We start from the raw sequence: 18,696 nt of genomic DNA on the forward strand, positions 1-18,696 counted from the left end.
CTGTTGTGAACTGTGCTGGGTCTGTTGAATTTGACTGTTGCTGCGTTATTTAGTTATATGAAAAACATCAACTTTTCATTTCAAACCATACGTCATAAATTATTCAACTTTTCCTATTTTAGCTTGTTTGAAATAAATGGCATACCACTGTAGTCTTCCTGGTCTGTAGGTGGCAGCAGTGACAGGGAGCGTTTGTTTTCCTCCAACCGACGAGCGGCGGTCAGACGACCTGCGTAATTGTAGTAGATCTATAAACGATGTGCTGCGATGTTTAGCCGTCTTGTCAGCTGGTGGGTGTTTTATAGATCAGTATAATCAGTGAGGTCAGAGGGGGAGAAGCTGTTGGGAGAACCGAGCGTGTCTGCCTGCCTGCCTTCTCGCCTTCTCCTGTAGTGGCTACGTGTAATACTAGAGGAAAATGGCAGATAGAAAAAATAATAATGCTCCCAACACCAATTCAAATTTATTGTTCAGCGCCGCCCCGGAGTTTAACTTCAACCTGCCCTTCATGCCAGTGAGTCAGGCCACTGGTCCGGCGGTGCTGTCAGGAGGTGAGACTGGTACCGGCTCTGGAGGGGGTCCAAACACCAGCAGGGTCGTTAGCATGCTAAGCTAGCTAGCTAACTGGGTTCCTGTGCTGCTGTCAGCTGATTTTTGGTGTGAAAGAAATCGAAACAGAAAGAAATTGTGTCTGAGCAGGGAGTTTGACAAGCAGCTTTATCTAGAAAAACAGTGGTGTATTTTGGTCAGACTGTCAGCTGTCTGGTGTTTGATTTTACATTTCACTGGGTCACAGCATCAAAACAGTTTAGTCTTTGAATTGGCTACATCCTTTTGCCATTCATTTCAGTTAACCGATAGTTGGACGTCCTTTTTAGACATTTGAAGATGTTACTCTCTGTTCAGAAAAAAGTGTGATGAACATTTTTCTCTACTATCTGATAGCTTAAAGACATAAAAGTCGAAAATAGTCGTTATAATTACATTTTGTATTTGACCAATACTTTTTTTTCTGGGTGGACATGACATAAACGAGTGAAAACAGGACGTAGGGCATTGTGTCAATGGGCCAGACGACATTGTCAAAGTAAGCCGCATCATGTGAAAAGAGGACTACATTAGGTTTCTGGAGGAAAGCATCAGGCAGTCTGCAGAAACACTTTAACTTGGGCAGCATTAGACTTTCAACAAGACAATGATCTGAAACATTCAACCAAAATCATCAAGAAAAAGTTACTAGAAAACAATATCAGTATGTTGAAGTCCAAACCTGCACCCCATTGAGAATCTGTACTAGTAACTGAAGACCTGAGTGATGGCAAGAAAGTCTCCAACCTCAGAGACCTGGAGATCATCACAAAGAGGACTGGAACGAAATCCCACTGGAGACGTGCAGAAAGATTCATAGCGATTGAAAGTACAACATTTAAATACAAAGTTAAAATCGATTATTAACATCTCTGTGATACCATGTTTTGTAACTTGTGTCATTTCCAGCCAATGGAACTGGTCACAGAAAAATTCCCATTAACTCAAGGCTTGGATGTGTATGAATAATATAACTGTGTATGCCCACTGCCTTTGGGTTTTGCATGTGTGTTGTAGATGTGCTATACTGCTCAAATGTGAACATTTTGCCCCATTTTGATGTCCATTAGAAGATTCCACTGATGTTGGAGAAGAAGACAGTTTTCTCGGTCAGACCTCTGGAAACGGACCAGCCCCCTCTACGTTCAACTACTTCTCCAGCCCCGTAACCAGTAGCGACCCGTTTGCATCCATAGGACAGACGCCATGCCCACCGCCGGCACTGTCTGCAGCCCTGACAACAACAGGACCTGTTTCTGTTCCCAGCAGCGTCAACATGGCTCCAGCGCCTCCTCCAACCTCACAAATGAACCCTGCTACTTCAGTGTTTGGCAGCGCTGTTTACCAGAGTCCCATGGGGCGTCACACGCCTCCACCTACATCAATGACCCCACCGCCTCCCCAAATGCAGCCACAGAGTCACAACCCGTACCGACACACCCCTACCAGCAGCAGAGCCAGTCCTTACATCCCAGCTCCTGAGATCCTGCCACCAACACACACACCTCAGCAGAATCCCTACTCTCTCAGCTCCCCACCACAGACGTTCCCGATGTCAGGACCCACGTTTACAAAGGTAGATATAAGCTCATCAGTAGCTGTCAGACATTGCTGGGTTTGTAATGTACTTGATTCACTAATTTGGATAATTATCCGACTTTCTCGATTTCTAGCTAATTGTCTAAAGTGTAAAGAAAAAAATACATCACAACCTTCTCTCTTCAGCCTCCACCTACGCATATTCAAGGGCCTCCGCCTACAGCCTCCACTGCTGGAGCCATAGTTCCTGCAGGTCCAATGATGCCATACAACTACAACATCTATGAAGCAGTTCAGCCTCATTGGTTCTACTGCAAGCAAGTGGAGTCTAAGAGCGTCTGGCTTCCTTTCAGCATCATCGACTCCCTTCAGCTTGAGGAGACGTACAACTCTGGTATGAAAACCTACCACACAGGCAAACTAAGTCGATGATTATAATCACAAAGACCCGATCTGAAACTGTTGTTCAATGTTTTTGGTCTTCCAGTTCAACCAGACCCAGAGAACGTGATCATACGGACAGATGGAGGGCGCTACGACGTGCAGCTCTATGACCGCATGCGGACTGCAGTGTTCTGGGAGGAAGAGCCTACAGAAGTGCGGCGCTGCAGCTGGTTCTACAAAGGGGATACAGACAGTCGCTTTGTTCCTTATTCTGAGGAGTTTAGCGACAAGCTGGAGGTTTGTCTAACTTCTTCTTTTGACTAGAAACTGGTCAAATCAGACATGTGTTTAATAAATTGTATATGTCTTTCAACCTCAGACAGAATATAAGAAAGCTGTGTCTACCAACCAGTGGCACCGCAGACTGGAGTTCCCATCAGGAGAAACGATTGTCATGCACAATCCAAAGGTAGACATTTGCTTCCTTACTGATAACTAGTCATCTTGTAATGATTAAACCTGTTTATAAGGTGATAGTAATTTATCTGTTTGCCTCTGCAGGTCATTGTGCAGTTTCAGCCCTCCTCTATGCCAGATGAGTGGGGCACAACTCAGGATGGGCAGACGAGGCCCAGAGTGGTGAAGAGAGGGATTGATGATGACCATGATGAAGTGCCTGATGGTAGTCTTTATACTTACATTAATTTATTCTAAGTAGATGCACCTAGAAAGTGTTAGAATCCGTGTAAATTAAAATTAAGTGCACTTATCTGCTGTAAGTACTGCTAAAAAACCAGAAGGTGAGGTGAGGCCTTTCACAGGACTATTGTGAAAGTAACAGCTACAATAATGTGTATGGAGAAAGTGAATTCAGATTTAATTGCATTTTAAATTCTGGTTTTAAATGTAAAGCAGCTTTGTTCTCATTTTAACATGGGTCAGACTTGAGGTGCATGTTAAGATGTTAAAAGGGCAATAGTTGACTCTGTAGATCACTGTGGGAAGTCCACATATTCATTATCCATCCATCCATTATCTATACACCGCTTAATCCTCATTAGGGTCGCGGGGGGGCTGGAGTCTATCCCAGCTGACTCGGGCGAAGGCAGGGGACACCCTAGACAGGTCGCCAGTCTGTCGCAGGGCTACATATATAGACAAACAATCACTCTCACATTCACACCTACGGGCGATTTAGAATAATCAATTAACCTCAGCATATTTTTGGACTGTGGGAGGAAGCCGGAGTACCCGGAGAAAACCCACGCATGCACAGGGAGAACATGCAAACTCCATGCAGAAAGATCCCAGGAAAGCCGGGACGCGAACCAGGGATCTTCTCGCTGCAAGACCAAAGTGCTAACCACTACGCCACTGTGCAGCCCTCATATTCATTATATGCAATTTTTTCCAGGGGAGCTCCCCAAGGTGGATCATCTTGTGTTCATGGTTCATGGGATCGGTCCTGTGTGCGACCTCAGGTTCAGGAGCATGATTGAGTGTGGTGAGTACCTGCTGTTCACCAGGATTTGTGTTCTCTTCATGATGATATTTATGAAATAAAGTGTACAAATACAATGTTCTGTTTTGTGCTTTCAGTGGACGACTTCCGTAATGTGTCACTGAAGCTGCTGCACAGTCACTTTAAGAAATCGCTGGATGATCATGCTATCAGCAGGGTGGAGTTTCTACCTGTTCAGTGGCACACAGCTCTACATGGAGATGCCACAGGAGTGGACAGGTGAGGAGAGGCAGGTTTACACAAGAGAAATGACACACACATGTGGTCGGTATCATCACCTTATGTTCAGGCTGAAATGGAAATCTGGTTGTTCAACAAATGATTCTGAGCTTAGCATTCCAAATATGTAGAACTACTTCCACATAAGCACTGAAATAGTGTGTGTGTGAGTAGAATTATCACACTCAGGTGTCTAAAGTTTTTTAGTCAATAATTTTGCAAATAAAGTTATGAAAATAAAGGACTTTTCTTTTTTTTTAAATTATTGTCTGCAGGGCTGCAATCAATGATTGTTTCAATTGGTGGTTAATCTGTTCATCATCTTCTTGATTAGTTATTTGGACTATAGGATATCAGAAAATGGTTAAAAATGTCCAAGATGACATCCTCAAATGTCTTGTTTTATCCATAACCCAAAGATATACACTTTGCTGTCATATTGAAGTAATCAGAAAATATTTACATTTAGGAAGCTGGAATTATTTGAAATCACATTTTTTTCTTTAAAAATTTATTTAAACCGATTAACCATTAATTTATTAGCTGACAGCCGATCGATTAATCATAGCAGATCTCAAAAAGAGCAAAGTTAACGTGCATGTGTCTGCCACATGTAAATCTAAAATATGTATAGTTTGAATTTTTAAAAAACAGTGTCGGCTAGTGTTGAGTAAGCATTCAGATTTGTGCAAACAGAGCACTTGTTGGGGACTATTTTCAGCTGTAGATTAGTGCTTATTGGGTGCACTAGTGACTATAGTTAAAGCAGCAGGACAGTATCTGTGGTTTGACTCAAAATAAACTCTGGTTTGGATGATTTTAGTCAAGAAGGAACCTGTTAACCAGTTTAAGATGTGGCAAAACAAGGGGCGTCCGTGCAAGAGAGAAAAAAAAAGACGTCAGATTTCGGATACTTGTGCAAGGATAAACCTATTGCTTTTTTCAGTCTTTTCATGTGTATTGTTAACAACAAGCAAAATATCGAACATCACCAGGATCCTCCTTTGAAACGCAATTTAATATTGACTCATTTCTTGTCCCTGTAGGAGAATAAAGAAGATCACTTTGCCCAGCACTGGACGTCTACGTCACTTTACAAATGAGACTTTGTTAGATGTACTTTTCTACAACAGTCCTACGTACTGCCAGACCATCATGGACACAGTTGCCCTAGAAATTAACCGCCTTTATGCCCTGTACTTGACGAGGAACCCAGACTACAGAGGAGGGATTTCAGTGGCCGGACACAGTTTAGGTAATAAACCAGTTCATTAGCTTCAGCACCTCTTGTTTATGTTTCCTCTTCTGTTTTTTTTAGCCTTCATTCCGTTGGTCCTCTCTTCTGTACCTGCAGGTTCCCTGATTCTCTTCGATCTGCTTTCTAATCAGAAGAACGGCTCGCAGGCACCGATCATGCCAACCATACCCGCTGCTAATGGAGATGCCAATCAGGTGATTAAACAGTCAATCTGTATTGTCTAAAGGTATACAGTAACAGGTAAACTCTCTCCATGCTAATCAATTGAATAGTTTCATGTTTTCCATTGAAAACACTATTTATTTCTGCACTGAATGTGATGCATGTAATAATGTTTTCTCTTCTTTAGCCTGCTGACACACATAATGGACACTTTCAATTGTATGTTGCGTTATATAATCTTGCTTCTCATACCAGGTGACAGCCCTGGTTACTCAGGGAAATAATGCTGTTACCCCTCCGGCTGTGGAGGAGCTGCCAAAAGAAGACGGAGAGGAGTTTGAGGATCTTTCAGCTGTGCTGCAACATCTGGGTCTGTCTGAGTACAAGGGCACCTTTGATGAGGAGAAGATTGACATTGAGTCTTTTGTAAGTACAAAAGTTGCATTTGGTTGTTATGTAGGTATGACTTATTTCAAGCCAAACAGATTTGTCTTCAAAAAACAGCATAAGAATGCTGTTTTACAAGAAAAATGTCAGTTACAAAGGTCAACTCTGGGGAGCAATGTGTTGGCAGTGAGCTTCTTTGATGTCATTCTTAATATGTTATTCTTACAAAATAGCAGTTCCAGTTTCATTTTATCCCTCTTAATTATTATTTTTAGCTTATGTGCACAATTGAGGACCTGAAGGAGATGGGAATCCCTCTGGGTCCCAGGAAAAAGATTGCCAAGTTTGTCAAAGAAAGACTGAATAAGCTGGTAAGTTTGTCTCTTGAGTATTTGTGATACTTGCAAACCAGATGGTGATGACAAAAATGCTGATTTTGGCCCTGTTGTGGTTTCATTGACACACAGGCTGCATGTCAGGCAGCTGAGGAGAAGAAAGCAGAGGTCAAAGAGGTCAGTCAGGCTGCAGCACCAACACCAGCAGCTGAAGCTCTGGCTAATGCTGCCATCAAACAGCTTCCAGTGGGCAACGCTGTCTCCTCCGTCCACGTGGACTACAATTACTTTGAAGTTGGTACTGGGCAGGTAAGTAAGTCTCACCTGAGGAAGGTAGTTGCAGCTGTTCAAGATGGCATGAAGGCAGATTTTAATTTAATCTTAACTTCTGGTCGCCTTGTAGGTGTCTGTGGTCTACCACGCTCTGGACTTTGAGCCAGTGAATTTCTTTGCCCTGGGTTCTCCAATCGGCATGTTTCTGACGGTCCGAGGCCTCGAGAAGATTGAAGAGACGTACCAGCTGCCCACATGCAAAGGATTCTTCAATATTTATCACCCGGTATGCAGCTCCACCAACATTTATATGCTGAAGAAGTTACTGCTAGTAAGGCTGTAGATGCTTTTACTTGCAAATTTGTACAATTAACCTGTTATGCAGAGGCATTACATTCAGTAACCTAATGGCTCAGATTAACACATACCCACAACATCCACACTTTGACTCATGCCTGGAGGACCTTTGGTGTGTTTCCTGTCTGTATTTCTGCTTGTGCTGTCAAGTGAAGGCAAAAAATACAAACTAAGCAGCTAAAGGCAAAATCAAAATGTACTGTAAGCAAGGTGGCTGAGTTATTTTATCCATCCATCCATTATCTACACACTGCTGAATCCTCATCAGGGTCGCGGGAGGCTGGAGTCTATCGCAGGTGAATTAGGGTGGTGGCAAGGGACACACTGGACAGATCACCAGTCTATCACAGGGCTACACATAGAGACAAACAAGCACACTCACATTCACACTTATGGACAGTTTAGAGTCACCAATTAACCTCAGCATGTTTTTGGACTGTGGGAGGAAGTCGGAGTACCCGGAGAAAACTCACGTGAATTATTTTATGCGTTAGTTTGTTTACTGAAGATAAATTTTGTTTCAGTTGGACCCAGTGGCCTACAGGATTGAGCCCATGATACTGCCAGACTTGGACTTGAAGCCTGTTTTGATCCCACATCACAAAGGAAGGAAAAGGCTTCATCTGGGTAAGAGACCCAAATAACTAAACCACCACTGCCATCATTTTGATAACGGATTAGGAGTGTTGCATTGTTCCAGTAGTGACAAAAGTCCAGCACCAGTGAATATCCTCTTGACACTCCCACAAAGGAACAACATACAGTTATTATTACAGACTCTCTGACCTCCCTACACTTGAATTTTGTGTCCAAAAATGAGACAAAACACACAAAAACAATGTTAAATATGAATTTGAGTGATATTGAGGGATTCTGGAAACTTTCTGTAAGGCAAAATGAACCTCATGTTTTATGTGATTGAATTTGAAGACCACATGGATGGAACTTGTGACTTTGCGCATATATTAACAATATATAGACCCTTTTGATCCTATAAATGAAGTCCATATCACCATTTTGTCATGGCAGCAAAAACTGGAAACTTGTCTTGCTGTAGTTGCCAAATTTTACTAAAGTTAGAGGCCTCAAATGTTTGTGAAAAGTTGAACAAAGACTGCATTTTTAGTAGGAAATATGAAGGCATCCATATAAAAACACTTACGGGAACTTTTTAAGACCCCAGTACCACCCTTTTGAAATTTTTGAAAATGTTTATTTCATTTTTAAGGGCCAATAATTAAGAATATGGCCTCTACTGGAGACAGCTGATCATTTGGATCTACTGGAAACTATTTCTTGTGTCCTCACCAAACATCATGACTGTGGGATTCATATTTGTGCAGATATTTCCTTAAATTTAGCCCAAGTATTTCACAGAATGTAGTTCTTGGTCCCAAATATTAAATAGGTAATGAACAAAATCTGAGACAGTGGAGCAACACCTCTATCTGAAATGATATTTTCCCTTAATTTTTCTAGAGATATCACAATATTAATGTTACTGTGAAGTGTGCAGTCTTGTGTTAGATGAAGTATTTAAAGTTATAATACTAACAGTAACACTCCTCATACGAGCATAATAAACTAATTTGTTGTCTTGTGTTCCTGAATGCCCCCAGTTCAGGCCTCTCTTATGGGTGTGGTGTTCAAATATCTGTGGTGACACAATACAAAGACTGTTCTTTGTTCTTACTTTCAATTTGCTGTGGTGCAATAAATGGCAAACAGAACAGATCACAGTTTTATCTGGCCTCTGAGGAAACACGTTAGGCTGCTGATCACAATCTAGTTTCTTCTGGTGGTTAAAGTTGAACATTAACAAGAGGCTTGTTGTTTCATTTTAGCAGATGTCTACCAATTCCCACACAAAAATGACATTTGTCAGTTTTTCTCTGTGCAGTCATACTGTATGATGGGATGGCAGAAACTGGTTTTGGCTCCAGCTAAACAGATTTTTATCAAACACAGAAGTTATACTCAGAGATGATTTGTGTGTTCCAGAGCTGAAGGAGAGCCTCTCCAGGATGGGCTCTGACTTGAAGCAGGGTTTTATCAGCTCTCTGAGAAGCGCCTGGCAGACGCTCAACGACTTTGCTCGAGCTCACACTTCGTCTGCCCAACTTCAGGCTGAGCTGGCCATTGTGGCCAATCAGATCGCAGAGGAGGAGAAACACGTTGAGGAGGGTGAGTTTCTCCCAACATATGCCTCTTCACTCAAGTTATTTCTGTACCGTGTGATATGAACAGCTGTTTTCTTGTCACAGAACACAGGATTCCAGAGAGCCCCGAGCCACAAAAAGAAGAGGAACCTCAGGTGAAGATTGGGATGCTGAACGGAGGGAATCGCATCGACTACGTCCTGCAGGAGAAGCCCATTGAGAGTTTCAATGAGTACCTGTTTGCCCTCCAGAGTCACCTCTGCTACTGGTACAGACAGGTTCATTTTAATTTGCAGTGAATCACAATCTGCAGTTACCACTAGAACTGAAGACCATTATTTTCTTAATCAGTTGTTTCAGCTATTAAATATCCAAAAATGCTGAAAAATGAGTTTCCCAAAGCCCAAGTTGATGTCCAAAACAAAATAAAGATAGTCACGAGTAAAGAAACTTAAAAATGTTAATATTTTAGTATCTGGAATCAGAGAATGTAGACTTTTATTTTAAAAAAAAAAAAAAAAAAAAAAAAAACAAATCAATGAGCAAAGTAGTTAATAGTTGACAACTATTCATTTAGTTGCTGCAGCTCTGATAATTAACATCAATCAACACAAAATTAATCAGCAATTATCTTGATTTAATTTGTTAATACTTTTTTTCATGCAAACATGCCAAAAAATTTAATAGCTTCAGTCTGTGAAATGTACCACTAGTTTCTTTAATTTTTAGTAAAATAAATATCTGTGGGTTTTGAAATGTTGGTTAGATCAGGTAAAATAATCTATATTATTTAGAACAATGGGGTCATTGGTCATACTTTTACGATTGTCTAGCATGTGATTTTAAAAAAATGTTCAGTAATAGTTCCCTTTTTTAGGTCTCATTGCTAATCTTTTAAAATGGAAATGTCCAAAGTTGTTTAAATCAATCCAACTGGACTTTAAGAAAGTTCCTTGAGGACGTTTCACCTCTCATCCAAGAGGCTTCTTCAGTTCTGGTGGTGGTTGATGTTGCAATGGTCGTCGGAATATGAATAGCACTGACCACACCTCACAGAGGTTATAAGCTGAGGCAACATCAACCACCACCAGAACTGAAGAAGCCTCTTGGATGAGAGGTGAAACGTCTTCAAGGAAGTTTCTTAAAGTCCAGTTGGATTGATTTAAACAACTTTGGATAACCATGACCTGGATGAATGAGAAACTACACAGACAAAAAGGAAATGTGTTTTTAAAACTGACCAGCCTATTTTAACGGGTCATAGTGGTAAATCACATGTAAAGAATGTGACTGAATGTTAAACGCTTCTGATACGCATGTTTCAGTGTGCTGCTGTTGTTCATGTTGTCTCACTGTCATGACCGAGGCCTGTGTGTTAACAATTGTGTTGTTCTTTTGTAGGCAATCAGAAGACACAGCTCTGCTTCTTCTCAAAGAGATCTACAAGACCATGGGGTTCCATCCAGAACAGATAGCACATTAATACATTGAAAATAAGCCTGTCTGAAACCTTCCCCATCTAGTTTACTTCATGTCTTGATTTTGATTTTTTCTTTTTCCTTTCCTTTTATTTTCTATTGTTGTAGTTTATTGTATACAGATGAATAATACAATTGTATTATGCCATTTGTCTTAAATTAAGAAGCATACAAATGAGCTAGATGATTCAAAGACACTTGACAAGTTTGATATTACATTTTTATAGCATAAATTATAGAAGTTTACTGAAAATATGTACCATCAGATCAAATGCTAGCAGCAGAAACGACATAGCAGCAGTTAATGCAACCATCTGTAAGTTTTATTTCATGGCCAAAAATTTAAAATAAATCATTACCTTGTACATGTTTTTTCTGTTTGAATTGTTGTGTAATGCTGAAAGGAAGAGATTTAACATTTCTCCTGCAGGGTAAGGAGACTTTAAGACTACAAAAAGCGTAAATATGCTGTAAAAACACTGGTTAAAAATAATTACAGTACAGGATGAGATGCAAGAACAACCTGCTTTCATCGTGAGAGAAATAAAGCACTTCTTGTAGGCTCTATGTCAGCTTTTGACGGCTGTACTCGTTAACGTAACACCTAACATCCTCTCTCATTATGAGATGGAATAAACTTAACTAAGCCGTGGACGCAGCTTCAAACATTTTCAAAACAATCTTGTCAACATCTCATATTACTTTAAGCATGTAGGCACAAAAATATTCAAATCACGTGTATGAAACAAAGGAATATTAGAAAAGTATTTACAAGAGACTGTAACATTCAATCTCAGTCCAGTATCAGGAATCGTAGTGCTGAGTGATTCTCTCTGGGCTTAGATGACAGATTTATTATTTAGATAATAATACTGGTCCATGTAGACCTGATATCGTAGCGCTGCATGCTATAAGCAGATCTTTGCTTCTGCTTCTTCAACTATTTTATCAACATGCTTCTCTGGTAAACAGTTTACTGGGAAGCGGTCATCAACAAAGGCAGTGACTGATTGTCACATAAAACACGCCAAAAAAGGTCCCTTTTTAAAAGAAACTGCCAGTCTGGAAGAACCTATAAATACACTACGAACAAAACATTATGGCTCCATACATGTACAACTGCCAATATACTGTAATGAGTGAAAGATTGTAAATTGATTTAAAAACAAAGTTGAGAATCAGTAGATACTTTTGGGTTCTTGTGTAGTGAAATTACATTTTTAACTTCCATAATGAGAAAGTGCAACTTCTTAATGTTCATATTGTCAATAAATTATAAGACGTTCTCTTTTTGTAACTGTCTTTTGTTTCATTTAAAAATACTCCAGTTAAAACACTAACAGCGTGTTGTCTTTAACAATGTTTGATCCCTTTTTGGAATGCAGAAATCATCTGAAACATCTGAAATCTTCTGGCTGAAGTCACACTGAGCAGTGGGAAAAAAATGTTGATGTTTTTAAAGCAGGTAGGATGGCTTCATGAAAGGCTTGTTTCCTAAATTATAACCGCATACTTCTTGAATTGACTTCAGAATGTAAAATATAATGTCAAAGTAAATCCAAGAGATATATAACTGTTTTGTACATGTGTGTTTCCTTCAGTAAGTTAAATATTACTAATTTGATCATTTACGGCTGTAGCTCTCAGAAAGATGTGTACCATGTTGCGTTTCACATTGATCAATGCTCATTTTGTACATTCATTTGTCTACAGCTGTGCGGTAAAACGCAGAAGGATCCGTGTAAACTGGTCTTTGCTGTAGTGCGTTAATAATATCAGTACCTCACAGTCATTATGTAGGAATGATTTTGGGCACACAGACTTGCTCAGTCCCCTGTTTTGCTCTGAGTCTTGAACGCCTGTTTGCGTAGGTGAGCCTCGATCTCCTCGCGGAAAACCAGCATGCCCAGGTGGGAGTGGGAGGCCTCGTTCATGGCTTTGGATTGGATGCACATGCGGTACTGCTCTGGCGTCAGCTCGTCTGCACACTGCTTCTCGTGCCACATGTGGAACAGACTCGACACTGGTGTCCGGATCACTATCGTGTCGCTCCGAAGATACTTCCTGTACAAGTGGACGTCTTCCACACCCCAGCCTTTGACTTCAAGATCGAAACCACCTTGAAGAATAAAATTCATTTGCAAGATGTTACAGTATGCCAAAACTCAGAAACTATTGGTAAAAAAGTCCTTGAGGGTCTACTAGAATTTGTTTACATGCTTTATTGTACAAAATACACACCATTTTTCTCATACTGTATATCACTGCAGCACCGCTTCCTATCCTAAGCCCCCATCCTTAAAAGTCCAGTCTGCTCCGATTGGTCAGCTGGACCCTCGAACCCCAGATCTCTGAGTATATGAATGTAGCAGTAGCAGCCGCTCATTCTTTTTATGAGAACATGCCAAACTAGCTGCAAGTCAGTTGTTGTGTGAATGTGTAACAAGGTGACATAGATCAGTAACAGTACAAAATCCTGGACTTCAGATGAGGGATCAGATTGTGGCAAGTTAGGAGTAGTGTTTTGTATAATAAAGAAGAACTCCCTTGAAAGTTTTTAGACCTTTTGCATGCACAAAAAGCTACAACACGTAGTAAAGGAAAAAAACAACAAAAAGTAGGATACAGGCTTTTAAAATTATCTGTGCTTACCAATATTTAGAAAATCTGAGCGATACTGACACGTCATTCCAAATCCAAAATCTCTCCAGAATCCAGCATCCTTTTTGTGAATCTATTTGAAATAAAATGTCAATGAAAATGACAGATTTAAATCATCTTTCTCACATACTACCTAAAGATGACTGTGAACTTCTACGCCTCTTACCAGCTGGAGTTCAATGGGTGGAGCCAGCTCCAAATTTCCATAGACTATGGCAGGATTGTAGAGACTGAACACCACTGGATAGAAGACTTTCTTGTCTACAAAACAAAATTAATCAAACCAATTGTAGTACATTTAACCTTAAGTTGAAAACAAGAGTACAATCAATGCAATTAATTTGAGCAGCAGCAGGATTAAACCTACTCGGAGCGGCATGGAGACGACAAGTGTTAAGGAACTCCAGTGTAAAATGGATGTCAACGTCGCAGAAAAACATTAGGACGTCTCCTTTCTTCCATGCGTGGGCTCCAATGTCCAAACCTCGACCCCGAGAAAACTCCTCGTCCACTGGGATCAGAGTGTAATTGGAGAATGTTTCCTCCCTGTCAAACAATACGTTTGTTTAATCAAATTCCACACATTTAAATTCTCATTGCATATAGAAAGTAGCACAAGCATATGAAAAGCTCCTTCTAGGTTGAAGGACGAACCTAGACATTTTTTCCAAAGAAGACTTCACTTCCTGCAGGCCTTCCTGGCCAAAATAAACGACTGTGAGATATACTCGTCTGTCCTGCTGTATGCACACCTCCCTGAAAACACATGAAGTTTTCAAATTAATTACAAGAGCCCTCTGCACAGTTGTATCTTATGCTGGGTCATGCCAAAACCTGATAAGAATGGTCATTCTCACCTGAAGTTTTGTAAGAACTGTGAGAAAGTTTCTACTCTGCCCGCCAGTGGCACTATGATGTTAATAATCATTCCAGATGTTTCTACAGATGTGCTCCTGACTTTCATCAACGGACCAAAAGGCCTGAAGAGTGTGACGTGGCGGAAGCTGCTTGAATCCTCTTTTTCAAAGAAGAGCTCATAAAGCGTCCCTTTGTCTCGCTCCGTCCTGTACAGTCCTGCCGAAAAAATAACAACAACATGAAAAACAAGATGCTACACTGAGAAAACTCATCAGACGCAGTCGTGTATTCATTAGCATGAATCTTACCTTCCGTAAAGTGACCCTCTGTGTAGGTTTGCCGCTGCATCGGCATGTCATCCTCCACTCCGTCCTCCTCATCAGGGTTGTTGATGATATCCAGCGCTGCCTCAATGACCTCCACCAGCTCGTCCCTGCGGTCCTTCCTGACAGGTTTCTCTTCTGGGTGCCGCGTCAGCCCCATCTCCAGCTGGTACACCTTAGAAGAGGTGAAACTCTCAAAAGGCACCAGAGCGTACTCGCTTGGCAGACGCGCTCCTGTGTTCACCTCTGCCTTGTCGATCTGAGAATGCAGGTACTCCAGCAAATCTCCCGGCTCTTGGTCTTTGTTCTCAGCCAAACCCTGCACTCCTGGAGGCTCCTTCTTGTCTTGCAGGAGCTTCAGCTTGTCGCTCATTTCCTGAAGCTCCTGCTTGAGCTGGGCAATCTGACGCTTGAGACTGGCAGCACGGTTCAGGTGGCGCTCCTCTTGTTCCTGCAGCAGGGCCTGGTAGTATTCCTTCCCGTAGTTCTCTCCTGCGATGCCGGGCAGGACCAGGCTGACGTCTGCTGGCGGAGTGCACTCCAGCAGGTAGGCAAACAGTAGCAACACCAGCAGGAGGAAGAGGCCCAGGAAGAGCCAGCGGACCCGACCCTGGAGTGGCAACCCCCGCCTGGGCATCACGCTCTCATAAAAGCTATAGCTGGCAAGTCTGCATTCCCTTCCCCCTCTGCTCACATTACTAACAGCATGTTTGTGCACATCATCTTAGGGATCTGGAAGGATGTTTGGGTCATTTTAGCATGAAGGTCTTGTTTCTTGGCTCCAATGCATCGGTGTCTTTATACATTGGTCCGGTGCAAATCCATGCACTGATCATCTGTGAAAAACACAGAAATCCACGGTGAAACAAAAAAGGTTTACCAAGAATTTTAAATAAATCCCTCTGATTAAAACATTGGATATCAGCTGATAACAGACAATGCCACTTAGTAACACAACACTCTGTTACCATTCAAGCAACCACCCTGCCAGTTACAAATATATTCAACTAATCAAACATTTTTTTTCTGGAACAACCTGTTCAAAAGATTCCAACGTTTAGCCAGATTGTACACTTCAAAGATTTAGTTAAAACCTGAAGAAACAGGGACAGGAGAAATTAGCTACACCTGGAGAGCTAGCACACGGATGCTAGCTCTGAGCCAAACAACAGCACTGAGAAAACTGGTGGGTGAGATTCACAGCAAGCTGCTAAACATTGACTTCTGGATTAACTGTCTCCTTTTCAAAATAAAAGCACAACACTGTGGCGCAGCAACGCAATCCACTGCAGACATCCAAAGGGACCTTGGGGCTATATTGAACAGCATATTGCATATAAAACAACCACTGTGTTTAAGGTCGCTGACTCATGGACTAAAGAAAACTCATACAAAGCCACTTTAGGAGTCCTGAACAAAAAGCGTGCTGAGAAACCTTCAGTGTATGAGTGTTTAAACCTCAGCCTGTATTGTTTCTTGAAGGTCACACAGCTCCAGTCCTAAACTCACAAAGCAGTGCTGATTTTCTGTTCTAACTCCCCTGGTTTCCACCTGGCCTCACAGGTGTAAATCAGTCTCTAGACGGCTATAATGAAAACCAGCAGGCCTCTGACTCCAAAGATCCAAGGCTGGAAACCACTTCTCTCATGTTTCAAAAAAATTGCAAGTTATCAAACCATGTCTATGTAGCTTCACAGAGCTAATTCAACCACCACCACCACCACCACACCACCCCCCCCACCCCCGTATATTTATTTTTCCTGTCCTAAATGAATGTTTAATGTTCTACATTACTGGTACAAAGCTGTTGATTGTTAACTTGACATAAAGCACGACTTTTGGAAATCATTAAAAATGTTTAACAGGGACCCATTCTGCTGATAAAGAGGAACCAATGACAAATCGTGTACCCAACACAGAAGTCATATTTTGCAAGGTGTCTATTTTTGTTCAAAAGTGAGGGGTCCTACCCACACCAACGAAGACAAACATTACACAAAGTTCAATTTAACATGATTAAAGTAAAGACAGTAAGTCAGTGTTACTGTATTTTCTCTTTATTTCAGAATCAGTTATATTGCCAAGTAGATTTATGCATTCGAAGAATTATACTTGGTTTACTGCATACCAGTAAACAATGACAAGCATAAACTTTAAAAGGATAATGAAAATTTTTAAAAAGCAAATGTTACTAGTAGTAAAATCAAGGTATTATAAATGGTATAAATCTTAACATTTTAGTGCTGGCGATTTTCCTTTGGCTTTGGATTAAACTACTTTGATGGGATGCCAAAAATTCCTCTATGCAGGGAAAACCCGTATTAGTTAGAGGAACATGATCGTCATGATGAACTACTTGTTTTTTGTAATGTCAGTGACAAACTCTACAGTGTGGTCACTTTTAAAGACAAACAAATCACTTGTAAGATCTGCTGGCTCAGCAACTTTGTGTGAAGAGAAAACTCACATGAAACTCTGACTAACCACACTGACATCCACCCTCATGACTTTACAGACTATGTGTTTATTTTGTCTTCCTTCTAGCTGAAAATTATATAATTGCCTTGATATGATTACATAGCCAGAAGTGAGCAGTGACACTTCCGATGGCGGTACGACACATTTATACGTCAGCAGGGACATAGCGATTACAGTAGATTTACTTAATGTTGCTGGGGAATTGGACTACCGGCAGAATGAAGCAGACAGAAGTCGACATTACAGATTTCTCTGTGATATCTGTCCTTTCGGAAATCCTAACACCAGACAGATTTTGTACTCTTATTTTGAAAATTCTAAACCGGCTGGTAGCGCTGTTCAGCAGCTAGCTTAGCGACGGTCGTTGCTTCACTCCGCTTTCAGATTATTTTACGCGCACTAAGGAGCCTGCTAATCACTTACAGTGGTAATAAACAATCACTCACCTAATCACGTGTTTGTCCATGCCTGCCTGTGTTTCTAGCTCTTGGTTTTGGTGTAAAACCAGCGACAGCAGCAGCTTCTGTTACAAAATGCCACGGAGCAAAGAGAAGCGAGTGGGTCGTAGCCTGCTTCCGCTCCGCAGCTGACCAATAGGAGCGCAGCTGCCGGGAGACGTCATCAAACACGCTGAAGCCCTGATTCATAATAACGACCTTTATTGTTACTAAAATGACTATTTTTATATTGACAGTATTAAATTATTATTGGGATGTTTTACGTATTACTAAGTTTTTTAAAGTTGTGTTTTTGGCCTTGGCCATGATCAAAATGCAATACTTTTCCAAGAACTGAATTGCAACATAAATATGTTGGTAAAAACACGATTTGTTTACTTTAACCGCCAAAAATAATTGTTTTTGCTTCCCATTCAATTGCCATGTGTGTTCCTCTGGTCTGATTGATAAAACAAATCTCTTATCTGTTATGATGCATGGGCTGACAACTCTGAATTGAATAACCATCTAAATGGCAACAGATGATTTGTTTAATGTTCTAAGATGTCATCTGTTATCACTATGGTGCACAAAATAAACCAGGAAATGTTCCCATGAGATTCTATTTTTAGTTTTCCTTTTATTCACTTCCTTTATTAATTCCCATTAAGGGTGGCAGGAGTCTGGATAGTATCCCAGCAGACATTATTTGGAGAGCATTGCAACAGCATGGACAGGCCATCGGTCCATCACAGAGCTACTTTAATCAATACTTCAGATGCACTTCATTTGTTTTCTCTCTCTCGTTTGGGAGACACATGGTGATACAATTTTTCAACCAACTGCAAAACTTAAACTTTTACAAATGGTACTTGGGCTGCACGGTGGCTTGGTTGTTACACCGTCGCCTCACAACTAGAAGATCCCTGGTTCACGTACCAGCCTGGGATCTTTCTGTGTGGAGTTTGCATGTTCTCCCTGTGCATGTGTGAATTCTGTCTGGGTTCTCCGGCTTCGTCCCACAGTCCAAAAACATGCTGAGGTTAATTGGTGATTCTAAATTGTCCATAGGTGTGAATGTGAGTGTGCTTGTTTGTCTGTATGTGTAGCCCTGTGATAGACTGGTGACCTGTCCAGGGTGTCCTCTGTCTTCACCCTAAGTCAGCTGGGATAGACTCCAGCCCTCCACGACCCTAATGAGGATTAACCAGTGCATAGATAATGGATGGATGGATGATATGAACCCTAGTATGTTGTCACATGTCTATGTACTCATAT

General features: G+C 41.1%; 2 protein-coding genes across 3 annotated transcripts; one reads left to right on the forward strand and one right to left on the reverse strand.

Moving 5' to 3' along the window:
• Positions 1-336: 336 nt before the first annotated feature.
• On the forward strand, positions 337-11,026 carry sec23ip (SEC23 interacting protein). Of its 2 annotated transcripts, none has more exons than XM_055018536.1 (18): positions 337-551; positions 1,662-2,164; positions 2,314-2,521; positions 2,615-2,808; positions 2,891-2,980; positions 3,073-3,193; positions 3,926-4,015; positions 4,111-4,252; positions 5,299-5,507; positions 5,607-5,704; positions 5,928-6,098; positions 6,335-6,430; positions 6,527-6,703; positions 6,798-6,953; positions 7,549-7,651; positions 9,026-9,208; positions 9,289-9,451; positions 10,585-11,026. In XM_055018536.1, the coding sequence occupies exons 1-18, from the start codon at positions 419-421 to the stop codon at positions 10,664-10,666; spliced, it is 2,919 nt and encodes a 972-aa protein (XP_054874511.1). In that variant the 5' UTR covers positions 337-418; the 3' UTR covers positions 10,667-11,026. The 2 variants fall into 2 exon arrangements, with proteins under 2 accessions (XP_054874511.1, XP_023132823.1); XM_023277055.3 differs by having other exon boundaries at positions 338-551; positions 1,659-2,164.
• On the reverse strand, positions 10,963-17,565 carry csgalnact2 (chondroitin sulfate N-acetylgalactosaminyltransferase 2). Its single transcript, XM_023277056.3, has 8 exons — positions 17,428-17,565; positions 14,489-15,339; positions 14,180-14,396; positions 13,977-14,078; positions 13,690-13,868; positions 13,489-13,583; positions 13,314-13,395; positions 10,963-12,780 (listed from the first exon to the last, which is right to left on the reverse strand). The coding sequence occupies exons 2-8, from the start codon at positions 15,138-15,140 to the stop codon at positions 12,488-12,490; spliced, it is 1,620 nt and encodes a 539-aa protein (XP_023132824.1). The 5' UTR covers positions 15,141-15,339; positions 17,428-17,565; the 3' UTR covers positions 10,963-12,487.
• Between the last annotated feature and the right edge of the window lie 1,131 nt (positions 17,566-18,696).

This window comes from Amphiprion ocellaris, chromosome 16 (genome assembly GCF_022539595.1).
Source record: "Amphiprion ocellaris isolate individual 3 ecotype Okinawa chromosome 16, ASM2253959v1, whole genome shotgun sequence".
Lineage (NCBI taxonomy): Eukaryota > Metazoa > Chordata > Actinopteri > Pomacentridae > Amphiprion > Amphiprion ocellaris.

What these genes read in the sequence shown, in the direction of transcription:
- sec23ip (XM_023277055.3), top strand. Translation starts at nt 419, where the DNA reads ATGGCAGATAGAAAAAATAATAATGCTCCCAACACCAATTCAAATTTA. An exon ending in TGAGGAGACGTACAACTCTG is followed by an intron (nt 2,522 to 2,614) that starts GTATGAAAACCT and finishes TTGGTCTTCCAG; the next exon opens with TTCAACCAGACCCAGAGAAC. An exon ending in TTGAAGTTGGTACTGGGCAG is followed by an intron (nt 6,704 to 6,797) that starts GTAAGTAAGTCT and finishes GTCGCCTTGTAG; the next exon opens with GTGTCTGTGGTCTACCACGC.
- csgalnact2 (XM_023277056.3), bottom strand. Translation starts at nt 15,140, where the DNA reads ATGCCCAGGCGGGGGTTGCCACTCCAGGGTCGGGTCCGCTGGCTCTTC. An exon ending in CAGTTCTTACAAAACTTCAG is followed by an intron (nt 14,079 to 14,179) that starts GTGAGAATGACC and finishes ATGTGTTTTCAG; the next exon opens with GGAGGTGTGCATACAGCAGG. An exon ending in CACCCATTGAACTCCAGCTG is followed by an intron (nt 13,396 to 13,488) that starts GTAAGAGGCGTA and finishes TATTTCAAATAG; the next exon opens with ATTCACAAAAAGGATGCTGG.